General features: G+C 43.9%; 1 protein-coding gene across 1 annotated transcript in view; it reads right to left on the reverse strand.

The window, feature by feature from the left end:
- The window catches only part of SUSD5 (sushi domain containing 5), a 68,912-nt gene that overhangs the window by 31,827 nt on the left and 16,659 nt on the right, over positions 1-20,426 (reverse strand). Inside the window, exon 3 of the mRNA XM_034761025.1 lies at positions 11,530-11,648. Coding sequence (XP_034616916.1) covers positions 11,530-11,648 — 119 coding nt within the window. The remainder of the gene's footprint in view (positions 1-11,529; positions 11,649-20,426) is intronic.

Here is a 20,426-nt window from a genome sequence, read left to right on the forward strand (position 1 = left end):
CCAGATAAACACTGAGATGAAATGAAATGCAAAGAACCAAAACACAACCAATATAAGTGTTCCTTGTAAGCTACTGCTGTTGGGATGCCAATACCTCATCAGAAAATGGCTGGTAAAAATAACTTCATTTATTAGTTTAAATGACATCACCAGGTAGCTGGAAATTCACTGGCAGCTAAATGCAAAGCTTTGGAAAAGAAAACTACAGAAATTGAAAAACTTCCATATCCATGGTAAAGCATAGCAAATAAAAAGAAACAGCATAAACACATAGAAATCTATAGTTTACTCTTTTAAAGTAAACTTAAAAATGTTTGCCTTAGAAAATTCCAACCAAAACTTGATTTTCCCTTTGTTGCAGAAGAAAAAGCAAATTGAAATAACTACATAATCCATCAACTTTTGATGAATATTTGGAGTCAGAGGTTATGCCTAACAAAATTTGATTTGCATGTCTGCAGTGGAACACTACAAAGATCTCATTTGTTGCCTATATAATGAATGGTTCAAACAAGGAAGGAACCAGTTACGCTCAGGAACTATTGATAGGAGGTAGTGGTGGTGTTTTTCTATTGTTTTTGTTTGTTTGTTTTTAATTACACAGGAAAATTAGAGTGAACCAAAGCTGTTATTTAAATATGAGGTTGAAAATGCATGTTATGTTTATGTTAAAGTCTGCTTGATTGCAGAACCCTAGGATGATTATTCCTGTTTTATTTATTTCTTCTGTATTTACGTGTATTCTTGTGAACTTTGCTGTGGAATGGCTTAAAACAGATTGTCTTAACATACAGCCTTTGGGCCCGATCTGTCCTGCATGAGGCTCATATGGCATATTTGGAACCTGCAGAATGTAATCTCTTTTTTTTTAAATGAAGAAAGTTTCTATTCCTAAGTGTTGAGAAGATAACCTTTCAAATGTGAATTGAATATAAATCAACGAGCTGCCATCCTGAGTCTACAGACAGCATGAAACAGTGATTGAGATGTGAGCTTGATTTGACCCTTGAAGCTATAAAAATACCAGCAACCTGCAGTGATGTAAATAATGTAATTCAGATACCCTTACTAAATTAAGCACCTGAATAGTACTCTAAGGGTATGTCTACACTGGCAGAGTTACATCGCTGGCAGTTACATCACTGCTCAGAGAGTGCTGAAGGGAAACCACTGTTGTGTGTTCACACTGTCGGCTGCCTGCGCAATAGTGTGTTCACACTTGCGGCACTTGTGGCGGTATTCGGAGCGGTGCTGTGGGCAGCTATCCCACAGAGCATCTCTTCCTCTTCTACCACTAAGAGTTGTGAGAGGGCGGAGGGAGTTGTGGGACATCCTGTGTCCTGTCCCAATGCCCCGTGATGCATTGCTTCGCATCCCAGCAACCCCTGTGCTTCCATCCGCATTTGGCGCCATCTTTCTATGGTTTGTGTACTGCACGCCCTGCCTCTTTGATCTGCAGGAATGGATCCCGCACTGTTGACCAATATGCTGCTCGCTCTCACTAACACGTCACATGTGGCAGAGGAGTTATTCCTTAAACTACAAAGGCAAGGGAGGAGTTCGACATTGATCTCGCCACGCGTAGTAGCTACGACACGAGATTGTGGCATTCATGGAGGTGCTGATCACAGTGGAACTCCGCTTTTCTGCTTGGAAAAAAAGCACTGAGTGGTGGGATCATATCGTCATGCATGTCTGGGATGATGAGCAGTGGCTGCAGAACTTTTGGATAAGGAAAGCCACATTTAAGGGACTGTGTGATGAGCTCGCCCCAGACCCACGGCGCAAGGAACAAGAATGAGAGTTGTCCTGTTGTTGGAGAAGCGCGTGGCGATAGCACTGTGGAAGCTGGCTACTCCAGACTGCTACCGATCGGTTGCTAACCAGTTTAGAGTGGGAAAGTCGACCATTGGACTCGTGTTGATGGAAGTGTGCAGGGCCATTAATCACATCCTGCTCCAAAAAACTGTGACTCTGGGCAATGTGAGTGACATTGTGGATAGCTTTGCACAAATGGGCTTCCCTAACTGCGAAGGGGCGATAGATGGGACGCATATTCCAATTCTGGCACCAGACCACCTAGCCACGAGTACATTAATCGGAACGCGTATTTCTCTATGGTTCTCCAGGTGCTTGTGAATCATCATGGGCGTTTCATGGACATTAACGCAGGCTGGTCCAGAAAGGTGCATGACGCATGCATCTTTCGGAACACTGGCCTGTTCAGGAAGCTGCAAGCAGGGACTTCTTCCCAGACCAGAAGATCATCATAGGGGAAGTTGAAATGCCCATTGTGATCCTGGGAGACCCTGCCTACCCCTTAATGCCATGGCTTATGAAGCCGTACACGGGGAACCTTGACAGCAGCAAGGAGCGATTCAACAACAGGCTGAGCCAAGTGCAGAATGACTTTTGAGTGTGTTTTTGGCCGTTTAAAGGCCTGCTGGTGCTGTCTTTATCGGAGGCTGGACCTGGCCGATGACAATATTCCTATGCTTATAGGCGCATGCTGTACACTCCATAATATTTGTGAAGGGAAGGATTAAAGCTTCACTCAGGGCTGGACCACTGAGGCTCAGTGCCTGGAGGCTGAATTTGAACAGCCAGAGACCAGGGCTATTACAGGGGCGCAGCACAGAGCCATAAGGATCAGGGATGCCTTGAGGCAGCAATTTGAAGCTGAAAGCCACTAATATTTGTTGCTATGCTCAGGAGTGAAGTGCTTGTAATAGTAGGAGGTGATTGTGATTGGTGCAGACGATGCACTATGAAGGTTTAAGAAAATTGCCTGTTGCTTTGCAGGTCTCTGTTTGCTTTCAATTAGTGGAATAAAGATTGCTTTCAAACCAAAACAATTATTTTATTAAAAAACAACAACCAGAGGAGAGAGACAAACAAAAAAACACATCAGCACTGTGGGGGAGGGAGGGTCCCAGGCAGAGGTGGAGTCCTGGGATGGTTAAAGATTTGTGTATGTCCAGGTATCGTATGCAACCTTGTCCTATGGAGTACAGTGCAGTGGGTACTGTACTTCAGCCGGGCTAAACTGCAGAGGGACGGGTATTGAGTGCAGTGGGTACTGGGAGTCCGCAGGGCTGGACTGTGATTGGGCAGGAGTGGAATGCAGATGGTTCAGACTAGATCCAGGAGGTTGATAAGAGTGTGTTGGCTTCTGGGGGCTGCATGGTAAAGAGTTTTGCGGCTGCAGGAGAAGGCGGGTGCGGAGCTGCTTGGTTTGCAGTGCTAGTAGCACCTGCAGCGTGTCCACTTGGCACTCCATAACATTTAAGAGCCGCTCCGTGGCTTCGTTCTGGCGCGCCATGTTCTCCTTTCGGTCCCTCTTCTCACTGTCCTGCCACTCCTTCAATTTTTTTTTTTTCACCCACGGAGTGCATCATGACATCACGCAGAAAGTCCTCTTTAGTTCTTCATGGCCACTTTCTAATTCTGCGTAGCCATTCAGCTAGAGATAACGAAGAGGGAGGCTGGGATCTCAAGGTCATACCTGTGAAGCCAAAATGCAACATTTTACAGAAGCAGTATTGTTTGCAACACACAGGCTACTGATTCAGTGATTTAAAACACAGCCATTATTCACACACCTGTCACTAACTGGCTGACCCCAGGCAAGCATACATGAGCCACAAGATCCCCAAAATGGTGAGTAACCACAGGAGCAGGGGAAATCAGTGTTCTAGGACCGTACTGTACACTGGGCACCTGGCTCTTGGAGACAACTAGCACTGTAGGGGGGGGGGGCCTTATAATCATTACTGTCCCCGCATTTTCCACAGGCTGTGTTCATTATGGAAGATATCTCACTGCTGAGGGTGAGCAGGAAATCAAGGAAGGGTCTTCTCCAAGACTGCAGCTTCCGCCCTGGTCCTTATACGGCTTGCCTATGTGCAGCAATGGTCCTCCCCACAGTAACGGCAGAATGGTGTGGGAAAGTTACCCTTAATGGGTCAAGAAACAAATCAATTCTGCCAAAGAACCTGCGGCAGTGGATTGCCCAGTATCTCCTTGAGAGTTTCGTGGAGAGCTCTGAGGCAGATTCCCATGAAGTGACAGAATCAATCAACACCCTGTTCCGCCACTCAGACTAGGCATGTGGTGGTACACGCATCATACAGACATGAGCCTGCTTTCTGCAACCCTCCTGCCCCCAACAACTCACTTTCCCAAAATCAAAGCCACTTACCAGGGGCCTCCTCTCCTGTTTGTGCTTCACCAAACTCCGACAGCTGTGACTGGCTACCCCTTTGGGGTAGAGAAGAGCTCCTGGTTGCATGCATCTCTGACCTCTGAGTCGTCCTCTGCCTCTTGGTCCCCCTCCTACTCCACATCCTTGTCCAAGATTTCCTCCTCCTGACTTGGACCACTCTTGACTGGCCTGTGAGCCACCGAAGTATCCACAGTGGCCTTTGCAATGGAGGTGGGGTTGCCACCGAATATCGCCTCCAGCTCTTAGTAGATCTGGCAGCTCGTGGGCGCAGCACCGGAGAGGTGGTTTGCCTCCCACGCCTTGTGGTAGGTGTTCCACAGCTCCTTCACTTTGACCCTGCACTGCAATGCGCCCTGGTCATGGCCCCTTTCTGTCGTGTATCGTGAAATCTGTCCATAGGTATCATAATACCTACGGCTGGAGCGCAGCTGGGACTGCACTGCCTCCTCTCCCCAAATGCTGATGAGGTCCAGCAGCTCAGCGGGGGATCACCTGGTGCATGGCGCAGGCATGGTCACCTGGAAAGATGCGCTGAGACCACTGCACGCATCACCGAGCAAATAGGAAGGGGACTTTTAAAATTCCCAAAGAATTTAAGGGGTGGGGCTCACGGTTGGTTACCTGAGGACAGAACAGTAGAGTTCTAACTGATGACCAGAGAGGCGAGAACAGGCATTGTGGGATACCTCCCAGAGGCCAATCGCAGCACTGTAATCGACCAGGGTGTCTACACTGGCATCGCGGCACTGTAGCCCCAGCGCAGAAAGCTGTACACCTCTCGTTGGGGTGGTTTTTTTACAGCGCTGCAACTGCGTAGTTTCTGCGCACTAAGTGGCTTGGCAGTGTGTACACCTCGGGAGTTACACCACAGAAAGCTGCTTTACTGCGCAGAAACTTGCCAGTGGAGACAAGACCTAAGTACATGTAAAGAAATATAACACAATGAGGGTGGTAATTTTTTCCTCTTCTGTCTCTTCTTGGCTTTTCTTTTCTTTCCCATTCCAGCCATTACAATATCTTATTTTTTCTTGCATTAACATCTATTTTTTGTACTTATTTAAAATTTACTTTTGGGGCTGCCTGCAGATACACATAAATATATTTTGTGTTCAGAGCTGCAGTAAATCGCAAACTATCACAGCGTTCATCTTTTTCATTCCATACAGGGGTCTTTTTGACAGCAAATGCCACAATGATGAGATATACCTCCCTGTACTGTGAAAACCGCATTCTTAAAATATTTCAGCTGCATCTCTCACTGGTAAAACATAACCTTTAGTGTCAAAGACTGCCATCTGACTTTGTGCAATTTAATAGATCTGAATTCTAGAAGTGCAGAGGGAAAGGTGCTGATTCAGAAAATTTTAACTTTAAGTGATTGATTCTGCATTCCTTCTACACTCAAAACTCCTCTTCGATTTTAGAGAACACTGTTACTATTGAGTTCATTAAGAGCCTTGAGTGTGCAAAGAATGTAGCATTATGGGCCGTAGGCCTCAATCCTGCAAATACGTACTTGTACATGGGGCCAAACTTCATGCATGTGAGCAGTCCTATTGAACTTACTCACGTGTTTAAAATTAAGCACATGTATAAGTGAATGCAGGATCAGGGTCTTAGAAGAAAATTTTGGAATAGTTTACACTGGAATCTGCTGTGACTCTCTCAGATGCACTTTGTATAGCATTAAAGGTTGGAAAATGCCTTATTTTTAAAGATTTTATTTTACGCCATAAAGGTTGAGCTCTGCTTAACATTCTGCCAGATTTATTCATTTAACATTAATGGTTATATTGCCTCAACACTGTTAAAATCCTGTTGATTAAAGGTGATGATGATTTTTCTCTAACAAGTGAGGCTATGTCTATACTACAGACCTTACAGCAGCACAGTTGTACTGATGCAGCTACACCGCTGTAAGGTCTCTCATGTAGCCGCTCTACACCAGGAGAGCTCTCCTGTCAGCATAATTAAACCACCCCCAGCGAGCAGCGGTAGCTATGTCTGCAGGAAAGCGTCTCCCACTGACATAGTGCTATCCACACCAGTGCTTTTGTTGGGTGAAACTTTTGTCAGTCAGTGGTATGTTTTTTTTCACATCCCTGACCGACAGAAGTTTTACCGACAAAAGTGCTAGGGTAGACAAAGCCTGAGTTAATAGATTTCATTGAAAAGTAAACTAATTGAAAGATTTAGACCTGTAATTAGTCTTTTTGACAAAACTGCAAAACAGGTTGGTCTTGGGCCATGTCTGTAGTTGTTACTGTGAGGTACCTAGCATATTTGTAGGCGCTTAATAATAATTAATATAGTGTTATTACTTGCCTGGGGTGAAACTGCTGCTTCTGAAATCTAGGATATTCTTTCAGCAATAATTTAATTATTTAATACTACTATCATTATTATTTATACAATGTCACAGATGTGCATAATGCTTTACATGCAAATAAAAGATACAGTCCCATCTTACACTGTAGGTGTCCAGTCCTGCAAAGTGCTGAGTGCCTCCTGGGAGGACAGAAAGTACTGAGGTCCTGTACCCTACAGGCTTCATTCTTCTCTCAGTTTACACCAATTACACACCATTCTAACTCCAGTGAATTCAGTGGTGTTACTTCTGATTTACACCAGTATAAGTGATAAAAGAATCGGACTATATACATTTGGGCCTAGGGTTAGATAAAACACAAAATAGCACAAGGATGAGGATTAATGGACGTCAATCCACAAAAAACTATACAAACACTAAACCCAGCTATGGGCAACTCTGTGTAGCCAGCGTATTCAGGATAGGAGATTAAAGAGAGAGATCGACAGGTTAGAGCTAAATATTAAACCCATTGAAGTCAATGGGCTTTTGCCCTATTTTAATAGGATCAGGATTTGTCTTTTAGTATTTTTTTGTAACTTTCCCATAGCAAACATATATTAAAATCATTTTTTTCAAAAAGAGGGAAAAATCATATAAGCATTAGAATGTTGATATTACATTCCAGAGAATTAGCCACAGACTGTAACAGTGATTGGCTCAATACAGCTGTCATTCAGAAATACAGTGAGCAGCCATGTTTTATGATAATTAATATACTTCACAAAGGGTATTATGTGTGAAAAGGCTGCAGCTTTTTGAAAAGGCCACAGGCAGCCAGCCAAGTGGAACAATTTGTCATGAAGAGGCGCAGGTCTCAGACCAGCCAACCTTTACTTAAGAGTTCTTGTTAAAACATAAACTGCTTATCCAATATCTGTTGAATATTCAAGCATGAGGGCACCTTGTGGTCATCTGGAAATATTGCTGAATTAAACACTGTTAGATGAGTGTGTTGGTATAGTCATCCTTTCTCTCATCAGGGGCCTCCCTGCCCCACACAAATGAGCTGCTCAGAAATTGTCTCTTCTGTATCCGTATTTCATTTCCCTCAGTTTTCATTGTGCAATTCCATAGTGTCCTAAAACAATTTCTTACATGTTTTGAAAAATTGTTTTTATGATGTATTTGTATTGCAATAAAGGCCTAGGAGCCCCAGTTAGAGGCCCCATTATGCTAGGCACTCTACAAACACAAAACAAATAGGGTCCCTCCCTGCCCCACAGACCTTACTATTTAAGAATAAGACAAGGGACAACAGGTGGAGACAGGCAGGCAGAGCACAATGAAACAGTAAGACAATACTGGCCAGCATTGAGAGGCAGTGGTATCAGTACCCTAACTACTTAGCCATTGGCCAGTTTTTATAGGCCACACAGCAAGGGAGAGTTTTAAGGAGGGATTTGAAGAAGGAAGATGAGATGGTTGGGTGGATATTTATGGGAGCTTCTCTCATGTGGCAGGCAGCCTGGGAGAAAGGTGCTTGTTTCAAAATGCAACAATTGGGTGAGGAAAATGGCATCAATGAGCAGTAGGTGAAAGTTGACATGATAATCCATGACAAACAATAGGGAATGTTAGGTCGGGACACTGGACAAACAAGCAAAGGCTGCGGAGCCGGAAGGGCTAGTGCCCCCCCCTGCCCCGACTCCACCCCTTCCTTCCCCCATTGGCTCCCTCCCCAAATCCCCGCCTCTTCCCCAAGCACACCATTCCTCCTCCCTCCACAAGCGCTGGAGGGAGGCCCGGAGATGCAGGAGGAGCGCGGGGCCGGGGTGAGTGAGAGTTCGGCCTGGCCCCGAGAGAAAGGCAGGACTCAGTCGGGCGGTACCTGGAGGGAGAGTAGGAGGGTGGCGCGCAGGGCCAGGCGGCGGCTGTTCTCCCCACCTGGGCAGCAGGACTCGGGAGCAGCCGCTGCTGCAGCTCCTACTGCCACGGCCGGAGGAAGCGGCCATGGCGCTCGGCGGCTGTGGCTCTGGCGCCCGGGCCCGAGCCCCCCGAGCCCGGGCGTGCTGCGGGGATCCAGCAGCGCGCACGCTGCGCCCAGCCCCTGGCCAGTCGCATCTGGGCTGGCTGCCCAGCTGGTGCAATCCCACGGCAGCCCCGGGGCGGAGGCATCGGCAGCCCAGCCCCATTCGTTCCCCTGCGGGACCCGAGCGGGATGGCAGGGCTGGGGCCTGCTGCCCCCACTCTGGGGCCGCCCGCGGGATTGCACCAGCTGGGCAGCAGCCCAGGCACAACTGGCCAGAGGCTGGGCGCAGCCAGGGCTGGCTCTAGGTTTTTTGCTGCCCCAAGCAAAAAATGTTTTGGCTGCCCCCCACCCCAGCTCTGGGCTCCCCCCGGCACCCACTGCCACCTCAGTGCTGGGCCTCCCCCTTTTCCCCCCAACCAGTGCCCTCCCCCCACCTGCACCCCCTGCCGCCCCAGCCCTGGTCTCTCCCCCCGAACCTGCACCCTCCTGCTGTCCCAGCTTTGGGTCACTGGTAACTTGCTCCCAGGGCGGGTCATTCAGCAGGAATTTTGGATGTGAACATAGACAGGATTGGTTCCCATATGGTTACAGAACTGCAGTAAAGTGGAACAATTTTCAGCTTGTGTGATTGGAGGATATCTGGATGCATATTATAAGACTGTCCTACATAAATGAGGAAAAGTTGAGGTGCCTTTATTATTCTTTTGTTCCACTCTGAGTTTCTGTGGGGAATTTGCCAATGCAATGTCACTGTCTTCCTTTTAAACAAATAAAACTAAAAAAAAAAAGGCAATGGCTGTTGAAAATAGCAATTCCAGTCCTAAAAACCACTGGGAAGCATTTCTTGCTCAATTTTTATCCTACTTTTTCTACAGCAAGTTACAGTGTATCAGTATATTTGATTTGGGAGAAATGAAGTAACAGCTGCCCAAAATGAGCTTGAGCACTCCTGAATTTTGAGGATGTTCCAATCTGGAAGGCAGGTGCTAGATTCCCTTTCTGAATATTAGCTAAATCAGGAAAGGAAGAGTCAATTTCTGCTTCCATGGCTCAGAAGTGGAAATCCTCCTAAGTGCCTGGTACTGTCTCTAAAGCTGCCCAGGTCCTCCAGCAGAGCCTCCCCTCCCTTACTTTTCATTTTAAATTCTAGTAGGATCCTCGTACCTCCCTTGCTAGGCTTCAGATAGAGAGGTGCACTGTCCATTTAGTCCACCCAATTCTTTCTTTGGGAGCTGCAAGGTGAGGTCACACCAGTATCCCTAATCCAGTCTGGGGAAGTCTTCTGAAGGGGATATCTGGGCCAAAGCCTTCTACTCCTTGGGCACACTTGTTCCCTGTTCACAGTGCCACCCCCTTCTAGCAGCCAGCTCTCACAGCAAGCTGCAACATGGCTCACCTACCTCACTCCATCCCCGTCCCTTTCCTGTTGATAGCTGCCAAGGGATTGCTGGGAAATGTAGTTCTTTCCCTGCTCCAAGGCTGGCTCTATAGGCAGGGAGCTAGCCAAGGAACTACAGCTCCCAGGGTCCTGTGGGTTCTCTGCTTCTGCAGTGTTGTGAGAGGTGAGGGAATGAGTGTTATGGGGCTCTGCAGCTGGCCCCCAAGCAAAGAAAAAAAAGCATGGCCCGAATGCTGCCCCTTGCAAATGTGCTGCCCCAAGCATCTGCTTGCTGGTGCCTAGAGCCAGCCCTGGGCGCAGCGTGCTCACTGCTCGGTCCCCGCAGCAGGCCGGGGCTCGGGGGGTTCGGGACCGGGTGCCAGAGCCGCAGCCGCCGAGCGCCACGTGCTTGGCTGCTTCCTCCCCCCGTGGCAGTGGGAGCTGCAGCAGTGGCTGCTCCCGAGTCCCGCTGCCCAGGTGAGGAGAACAGCCGCTGCCTGGCCCCGCGGGCCGCCCGCCTACTCTCCCTCCAGGTACTGCCCGACTGAGTCCTGCCTGCTCTCGGGGCCAGGCCAGACTCTCACTCACCCCAGCCCCACGCTCCCCCTGCGTCTCCAGGGCCTCCCTCCAGCGCTTGTGGAGGAAGGGGGGGAGTTGGTTTTTTGCTCTGCCGACTTTTTTTTTTTTGCTCCGCCCCTCCTCCCCCATCCCCCCCCCGCGTCCCGATATTTGACCTGGGTGATCTGGTCACCCTAATCTGAGATGAGGTCTTTAGCCGTGTAGTATTAGATGATTTCTTCCTAGAGTAACTTCACCAACAATACAATGTTTTGTGTTGGGAAATTATCCAAAAACCCCTGTTCCCAACAACATAGCTGAGCACTACCAGTTCTGCATAAATACCAGAATGTATTGGTACAACCATGGTTGTAAGTAAAGCTGTGTGAATAATGATTTTTTTTTGGTTCATGGGTAATTCCAAAAAAATGTGTGTGTGGGAATCATTTTGGGTCAGACTGATTTTTTTTTTTTTTAAATTTTTCAGTAAATCAAAAAGAAAGGGGAAAAAAGGGGGGGAGATTTTGTTCATTCTGAAAAGAAACATGTTATTTCAATTTTGAGTGTTTTAAAAATAAGTTGGAAGGAAATTTCTAAAGGAACCAAAAAATCAAAACATTTAATTTTGCAAATGTAATTAAATGTTCTGACTCTTGAGATATTTTTTTTATTTATTTTTTGACATGAACAATTTAGCAAACTACTTTGTGAAGTGTTTGGTTGCTGAATCTGAATTTTTTTGCAGAAAAAAGTTTTGGACAAAAAAAATTAGCCCAGCTCAGGTTGTAAGATGTGTTTTGTTGCTGTGTGAACTTGCTAAACTCTTGCAAGAATAAGTTGGACCACCATGTCATGCAACTCATGTCCTTGCAACAGATTCCTCACTTAATGGAGACACACTGTAAGGATTTATTTTGCAAAATTTCCCATCATTGCTCCCACTAGTAGGAAAATGTAAGAAAAAAGTCCTTTTTTGTGGGCAAGACAATGGTGACAGTACATTGTTTCAATGACATATCAATGCTGACCTTCATCTTTTACACAAAATGCATTGTATCTGCCACTTGGAGAGGGATCATTTTCAATGTTAACATCGATAGCTTTCACACTCTGCTGGTTGCTGCCTGTCTTACTGCACACCATTGTCCTAAAATAGAGAAGAAGGAGAACAAAATCAGAAGTTCTGCAGGAACTGTACTGCACATATAGGTGAAATTGGTTGGCCTTATATCACTTCAGAGACTCATAGACTTCGAGGTCAGAAGGGACCATTATGATCTTCTAGTCTGACCTCCTGCACAATGCAGGCCACAGAATCTCACCCACCCACTCCTGTAACAAACCCCTGACCTATGTCTGAGCTATTGAAGTCCTCAACTTGTGGTTTAAAGACTTCAAGGTACAGAGAATCCTCCAGCAAGTGCCCCGTGCCCCGTGCCCCACGCTGCAGAGGAAGGCGAAAACCCCCCAGGGCCTCTGCCAATCTGCCTTGGAGGAAAATTCCTTCCCGACCCTAAATATGGCGATCAGCTAAGGCCTGAACATGTGGGCAAAACTCCCAGCCAGACACCCAGGAAAGAATTCTCTGTAGTAACTCAGATCCCACCCTATCTAGTGTCCCATCATAGGCCATTGGGCATATTTACCGCTAATAGTCAAAGATCAATTAATTGCCAGAATTAGGCTATTCCATCATACAGTTAGGGAACAGCATTGCATCAGTCTTATATTGTCAGGACTGAACTTCTGAGGAGCTTGCACTGGGGTAGTAATGTGGAAAAGGCCATTCTGGTAAAGAATATATATGAGAGACAAGTAATTTTTTTAAATGCCTGGTCATATATTAATTCATATATTAATTCAAGGGCACAGGAAGCACTAAAAGTTTAGGACTGGCATTTGAAAGAGTGATAGCAAGTTTCAGTTTGTGCACAGTATGTCTAAACATTGGGACAAATCCCAAGTCCTGCCTAAAGGCCATATGATGCTTCACTTACAACAGTGTAAATCCACAGCAACAATGTTGGCTTCCACAGTGTACTCCAGATTGAAAACAGTTTAAATCAGAGCAGAATTTGGCCTTCTGTCATTTTTAGTTCTTTACTCAAGTAAACTCCTATTAAAGTGGGAGTTTAATAGGATTTAATAGGAGTTTTGCCTGAGTACAAATTAGGTAAAGATCCCAGGATTTCCTATTACCACCAATAATTCAAAAAAAATTATTAAAATAATACCCTTAGTATTTTATCATATTTGTTCAGTTAATCTGTTTGACACTGATTTGCAATATCGTAGGCAAATCACTTCACTTTTCTGTCTCAGGGTATATGTACACTGTGCAGTTTTCAGCTCAAGTGGACGTATGCACTACCTTTGATCAAGCTGACATGCTACAAATAGCAGTGTAGCCACAGCGGCACATGCAGCAGCATAGGCTAGCCACCCGAGTATAATCTCCTCCAAGATCCTGTGCGTATACTCACAAGGTTGCCCCGTGCCACCAGCTGTGCTGCCTTGTCTAAGCTGCTGTTTTTAGTGCACTACCTGGATTAAAACTACTGTGTTTTTGTCTACCCAAGCTGGAGATTACACCTCCAGCTGCAGCATATATATACCTCAGTTACTGCACCTATAGAATGGGAATAATATTTACTCACCTACCTATAGCTCAGAGGTGTTGTGAGGAGTAATTAATCTCTAATGTCTAAAGGCATCAGCTCCATAACAAAAATGTGATCTCTGCCCCGAAAAGCTAATGGTCAAAATCTATCTTAAGTAGATCTGGCCTTCCTCACTGTAGTATCTGACCACCTCAGGTAGGGCAGTGCCATTATCCCCATTTTATAGAAGAGGAACTGAAGTACAGAGAGGCTAAGTGACTTGCCCAAGGTCACACAATAAGTCTGTGGTAGAGTAGAGAATTAAACCCACATCTCCTGAGTCCTAGAGCAATGCTTTAACTATTGGACTATCCTACAGTAGGGGGATAAAGCAAACAAATAGAGGAATAAAAGGTAACAATGAGAAAATTATGATCTGTGTGATAAGCAGCAGTCAGAGCACACCAGCTAACCAGTGTCGAGTTTTTTGTAGGTGTTGAAACAGAGGTGAGTTTTGGGAAGCAATCTGAAGGAAGCAACGTGGTGGTTTTGCAGATTTGTACAGGGTGCTCTTTCTAAGCATAATGGGGGACAGGAGAAGATCATGAAGTTGCTTAATGGAAAATTAGACAATTAGACAATGAAGTCTGGCATCGCTGACAGCGGAGGTGGGAATATACGTCTGATAGAATATGAAAAATGATAAATAGGGTGAAATAGTCCATGGAGGGTCTTAAAAGTAAAGACGAATAGTTGTTATTCTACTGCAGCTGTGAATCTGGTAAACAATATAAACCTTTCTAAGGGTACGTCTTCACTTACCGGAGGGTCCGGCAGCAGGCAATCGATGTTCTGGGATCGATCCCGGAAGTGCTCGCCGTCGACGCTGGTACTCCAGCTCGCCGAGAGGAGTACGCGGCATCGATGGGGGAGCCTTCCTGCCACGTCTGGACCACGGTAAGTTCGGACTAAGGTACTTTGAATTCAGCTACGTTATTAACGTAGCTGAATTTGCGTACCTTAGTCCGAAGTGGGGGCTTAGTGGGGACCAGGCCTTAGACTGATACAAGATGTGCTTAGGGGCCATTACTGGGTGAGTGGATAGGCCCAAAAATGGCACAAAGTGCACTACTACTTGTAGTAAGATGAGGCCCTGACACATAAACCCTTGGTATCAGAGCCCGGTATGAGGACTAAGGCCTGAGCTAAAGTAACAGTCAAGACTTTGCTAATATAAAGCAAAGTTAAGCTGTGAGCCAGAGGCAGATCCTGCTCACAGAAGCTGGCAAGGAAAGGGTTGAGGTTGCACAAACACATACCTACAATGTATTGGATACTACAGATATAAACATATGGTACCAGAACACTCTGATACTGGCACATTCCACTCAGATAACAACGAACAGGCTGACCCATCCTAATGATAGGGTCAAAAGGGTAATATGATGGATAGAGTTGTTTTGTTCGAACCAACATGTACAAGGTGAAAGGCAGCACCTTACTGCTTAGATGGGTTGTACCCAGGACTGGCTCTAGGCACCAGCGTTCCAAGCATGTGCTTGGGGTGGCCATTTTCAAGGGGCGGTACTCCATTTTGTTTTTGTTTTGTTTTTTGCTTCGGCGGCGGCACTCCGCCCCTGTTTTGCTTGGGGCAGCAAAAAACCTGGAGCCGGCCCTGGTTGTACCTTGCTTCGTAGAGGGGTTGCACCTCAATACGTCAGGAGTGATACTTGTTTGTATCTGTGTATAAGAATGCATCCCTGGGGTGGTGTCTTTGTCTGGCTTAGGGAGTACTGGAGAGTCCCGCCACTGACTAAGCCGGTCCATTGTCAGGGGCAGATATTCGTAGTATGTCCTGTAGAGTCTGCGGGGAACTATTACTGTGCTTTGTTTGACAATAAACCTGGCTGGGTGCCTTTGTACCTTATCAGAGTCTGTGGTCTTTGGGGGTTCTCTCGGGGTCTGCTGTGTCAGCTATCTGCGCAGAGCCGGGGCAGCACACAGAGGGAACATACGCACATAGCCGACTGATATCAACATTGAGCAGAGCATCACACCGGTAGCGTCTGATGACACTACTGTGAAAAGTGACTATTGAAACTGACACCCACATTTTTTGTGTCTGTGATTTCAGATAAAATATGCTCCATTTACAAGCAAAATACGTGTTTTGTTTTTTTTCCTACCTGCAAGCCCTGAAAACTCAGCTCGAGACCCTGGAGTCAAGATAGTCTCTTTTTTCCTTATACATCTTCCTCACCTACAATTAAGGTTCTGTAGAACAAATTATGTTCTCACTGGCACTTATGCAATCCCACCGTCTTCTAGTTAGGCCCTCAGTAACACCTATGCCATCCTATTGCATGTAATGAGTTTTCACACAAGTGACAAATTCGAACTAAGTATACAATTCTGTTGATGTTAAACAAAAAAGGGCATAGAATCCATCTCTCTCCATCTCAGCTATGGTGTCTCTACAGAATTCAGAGGAGCAAACAGTAGTATATTATAGATTAAGCTGTTAGCACTGCCTATACTTATGGCTACCCAAACTTACCACTATAAGATCCTATTTTGAGCTGCTTATAATTTTGATTAACACTGGCTGAAACTTCCCATGCTGGCATCTTCCTTAGGCTGAATTTTTTGGGAAAGTTTCAGCAAAAAATGGTTCAGACATTTCCAAGGATTTGATTAGGGAAAAATACACTGTTTTGCCCATGCTAAAAAAAAATTCTTATGAATGTTTCATTGAGAAACTATAGCACCTCCATGCTTTAGAGCAGGGACACGACATTTTGGCAGGGATGCACTTGATGGCAAGGGTGGGGTTTTTTTTATTTTTATTTTTATTTATTTTTTGCTATTCTTTTGAAAATCTGCTTGAATTTCTGAATTGCCGAGTTGAAAGCCTTTGAAAAATCTGTTCCCATATGCTTAGTAGAGACTTGTTAGACTTTGGCAGCTAAATTCTTCCAAGATTCCATCTTCACTGAGCATGCTCCATCCCAGGGATGCAGGGACTATGCAGTTGTACCACTCTACTTGGCACTGATGAGGCCTCAGCTGGAGTATTGTGTCCAGTTTTAGGCACAACACTTTAAGAAAGATGTTGATAAATTAGAGAAAGTCCAGAGGAGAGCAACAAAAATGATAAAAGGTTTTGAAAACCTGACCTATGAGGACAGATTAAAAAGAAAACTGGTTATATTTATTCTTGAGAAAGGAAGACTGAGGGGAGACCTGATAACTCTTCATATCATACATATATGTGTTCAAAATATTGTTATTCTTAAAAATTGTTTTGAAGGCTTACAAAGTTAAAACAATATTAATGAACTATTAAAATATACTACATCATAAAAATTGATGGTCTCATTACTTCCTTTTTAACTTTCTAGAATAGTTAAAGATGTCATTAACTAGTTGATACCAGAATCTAATTTCTGGCACCATAAACACAATACAAGTTATGTTCATGTAAATATTTCAGTGATACAGAAGTCCAAAAAAATGAAAATTTGGAAAACCTCATCAGAAAGTCCCCCTTAAACCTCCCCCCCCCAAACCACACCCCCTCTGATGCATTTTTTCCTCCTGGAAAAACAACACTGCACTTGATGGGCTCATTTTACATAAAAAGCTTTCATGTGCATGCACGTTCATTCACACATGAATGTGTGAGTAGGAAGTAAATCTTTAGATTTTCCCTCCTACTGCATAAGGATGTGGTCCTGCCAAGACTTATGCACATGTTTAACTTTACTATTGAAATAAATGGAATTACTACTCATGGTAATAAATTCTTGCAGCGTCTGTGCCTAAGTGCGTTCTAGCTGTTTAATCCTTTCAACCGTAACAATTTGTTTGCATCATTTTATATGCAAACAAAGTCTCACTGAAAGTCAATGGGACGTAGACTTACAAGCCTAAATCACTTCAGAAAATGAGATTTAACTGCCTAAATCACTTAGGCTTTGCAATGCTGAGCAGCGAAACATCTAAATCTTTAAAAGTCTGGATCTATGTGTCTAAAGTTTAGTACCCAAAATCCAAGGCACTCTGAATCAGAGAGTGAAAATTTGCCCCACAATAAATTCAGTGGGAATTTTGGTCAGTCATGATCTCTGAAAATCAATCCATGTCCCTTTGGATATGACTACACTGGAGCTGGAAGTGTAATTTCCAGCTCAAGGAGACATATCTGCGCTGGCTCTGATCAAGCTAGAGCACTAAAAACAGAAGTGTAAGTGTGGTGGTGCAAGTGGCAGGATGGGCACTGTCTGGAATACAGTCTCATCTAAGACCCTAGATACATATTCAGGCAGCTAGCACCACTTGCACCACTCTGGTTAGCACGGATATGTCTGCTCCAGTTGGAAATTACACCTTACATCTCCAGTGTAGGCATACGCTGTGTGTGCCTAAGTAAGGACTCAATGCCTGATCTTAGGCATCCAGTTCTGAACTTTTGAGCCTGCATTTTCTGACTTTTAGTCTTCTTTTCTAGCTATTACCCACTACTGCAGCCCAAAGCACCACTACTCAGTGTGCTATTTCTGGGGTAGACTAAAAATTTATCTTTGGCTGACGGATCCTTGGAATTTTGCTATCATGTCCAAAATAGGATACTGTGAATCATATATAGGATTGTGTGTTTAAAGAACGAAGTGCTTTTTAATTTTTTTCAGATGCCATATAAAGTTCCTGTGTGGTTTGCTATTGCAAGTATATAGCTGATGGAAATCTAATATACTACATTGACTTGTTAATCCTTAGAATAGCATTTATTAGTTACTGTTGATAGAAATAAGACTTAATAAAAGGCTATGAAGTAAGTAATTTTTACCATTATACACAAAGTAAGACTCCAGTGTGTTTGACCTTTTGAATCCCTTACAAAAAGATCCAAACTGTTGGATTTATAGCTAAACCATGTTCCTTCATTACGTTTAAAAAATGAAATGCTCTTCCTGTAGATTAATTCATTCCTGCTTCAAACAAGGTTTTAAATGACACTGCACTTAAGAGTTTAACTTGGTACTGTATATTATACAATTTAGAATTGTGAATTTGTTTTGATTAAAACTGAAAACATCCAGATACAATTTCTCTGACAATGAAGAAATCCTCTCTCATGTAAATAGGGAAATAACAAAAGCCTATTTGATTCTTCCAACCACACATTCTCTGTCTGTATGCTTCATGCCTACAGCCCAATCCTGCAAGGTGCTGAGCATTTCCTGTGAGGTGTTGACTGCCCTTTTCTGTAAATTCTTTGGGATGGGTATATGTCCTTCTACATGTCTGTAAAGTGCCAACTGCTATAGAAACTGTTATTGATGAAGCATGTAGCAGAGCTGTTAACAAAAGCTGCACATGTTTTTTATTTACCATTCTCAGTCCTAGAACTATTGCTGCTTAGGAGTCACTATGGTTAAGAGGATACCACACTCTGAATACCAAATAGAATGGAAGAGGGGGGTCACTCTGCATATGTCTACACTGCAATAAAACCCCCATGGCTGGCCCGGGTCAGCTGACTCCAGCTTGCAGGGGGCTATAAAATTGCAGCGTAGACATCTGGGTTCGTACTGGAGCCCAGGTTCTGAGACCTCGTGCGGGGGGGCGGATCCCAGAGGCCAGCATCCAGCCCAAGCCTGAAAGTCTACCTTGCAATTTTATAGCCTCTCAGCCTGAGCCCCATGAGCCCGAGTCAGCTGACCAAGGCCAGACACAGGTGTTTTATTGCAGCGTAGACATACCCTGTGGGATTTGAATTTGAGTGGATGATTTCAGTTCTGATTTGAGCCCAGATGTATGTGGAATTCTACATCTTTTTAGCACGTCCTTTAGTCTATTGCTTAGTCCAGTCTGGTGTGTGATTTGTACCTACTGTTATTTCACAAATAGGTACAATTTTTTTTCTTTCTGCAGAGGTCTATGCAACACTTAGATATACATAGAAGGAACGAATGAGTCAGAATACTGATCAGTCATAATAATTATGTGTTCTGGTAAACATCTGACCTAGATGTCAGCTATTTCTGAAAACCTCTTATAATTCCATGAATACAGAAAACTGTTCCGCCAATCATGATTAGGAGAAAAAAAACACCCATACAGTTATTATATAGAGGGCACTAATAACACATTGGATGAAATCCAGAATCCATATGTACATTCCACTTTCTTCCATTGCTCGGAACTCTCAAACAAATTCTTTTTTGGGTTGCAAAGGAAAATTGCTTTAATTGTTCCTTAGTTACCTGAATGTGAAAAATATACTTTTCCTATATGTTACAATTAATTCACTTACATAAATAACAAAATAGTTTCGAAAAGAAGGTTCATTCTGTGGTTGTCTTGTACGTCTCAATTAAAGTAAAAAAATCAAGCCAAATTTGAAGACAAAAAATGGTTCGTGGTTTTACAGTTACGAGCATTTAGAGATGCCAGATTCGCACATAGCCATTAGAATTTTTATTTAAGGTTTTTCATGGAGCTTTTAAAATGTTGGTTCTGCAAATCAGCCCTTCAGCTTTAGTGTTGCCCTTAAACTGAGAGCTTAGCTGAGACATGCATATGAGATGAAGGCTTTTTAGTGGCAGTGGTGCCAACTATAATTCTTGACCTATTCAAGGAATGTTGAAGTGAATCAAGTGCAGCTTGTAATATCCCCATGCCAAATAGCTCCGGATTTCTTTTTTTATTTTTCCTTTAAAGAAACAAGATAACTAAATATAAAATACTGCAATGTTAAGCTTGAGAAATCAAGCACACCCAAGTCAAGACGTTGAAAAGTTAAGGCTGCTTCTGCTGTATTAACTCAGCTTAATTGCACATATGTATTTTCTATTCCTGTTTTACTTGTTAAATGTTAACTTTATTGTGGTCGTGTTTTAGTGTATACCATAAAAGTATCAAATGATCAACCTGATGGAATTAATGTCCCAAGAGGAATGCTAGTAAGTTTTGATGCCATTCAATAGTCATACAATTATGATTAAGACATTTTAGTGTTTGTGGCCTCAAATTAGACACAACTTATTTTTAAAGATAATATAGATTTTTTTCACAACATTTTCCCTTCATAGTATCATTATAGGGGAGAATCAAAATTGTTTGAGGACCTTAACTTTGTATTTTCATACCTTAACATGTTTGGAATCTTTGATAGTTTAACCTTACCTTTGAATTCACTGGATTAGTAATGCTTGCTTTTGGGATAATTGAAAACTTCCTGTGGTGATCTTTTTACCTTCAAACTACCCTCAAGCTTCATTCTGTCTTAACTTAGCTTTTTGTCTAAGAATAGTTAAGAA

This window comes from Trachemys scripta, chromosome 2, assembly GCF_013100865.1.
Source record: "Trachemys scripta elegans isolate TJP31775 chromosome 2, CAS_Tse_1.0, whole genome shotgun sequence".
Classification (NCBI taxonomy): Eukaryota; Metazoa; Chordata; order Testudines; family Emydidae; genus Trachemys; species Trachemys scripta.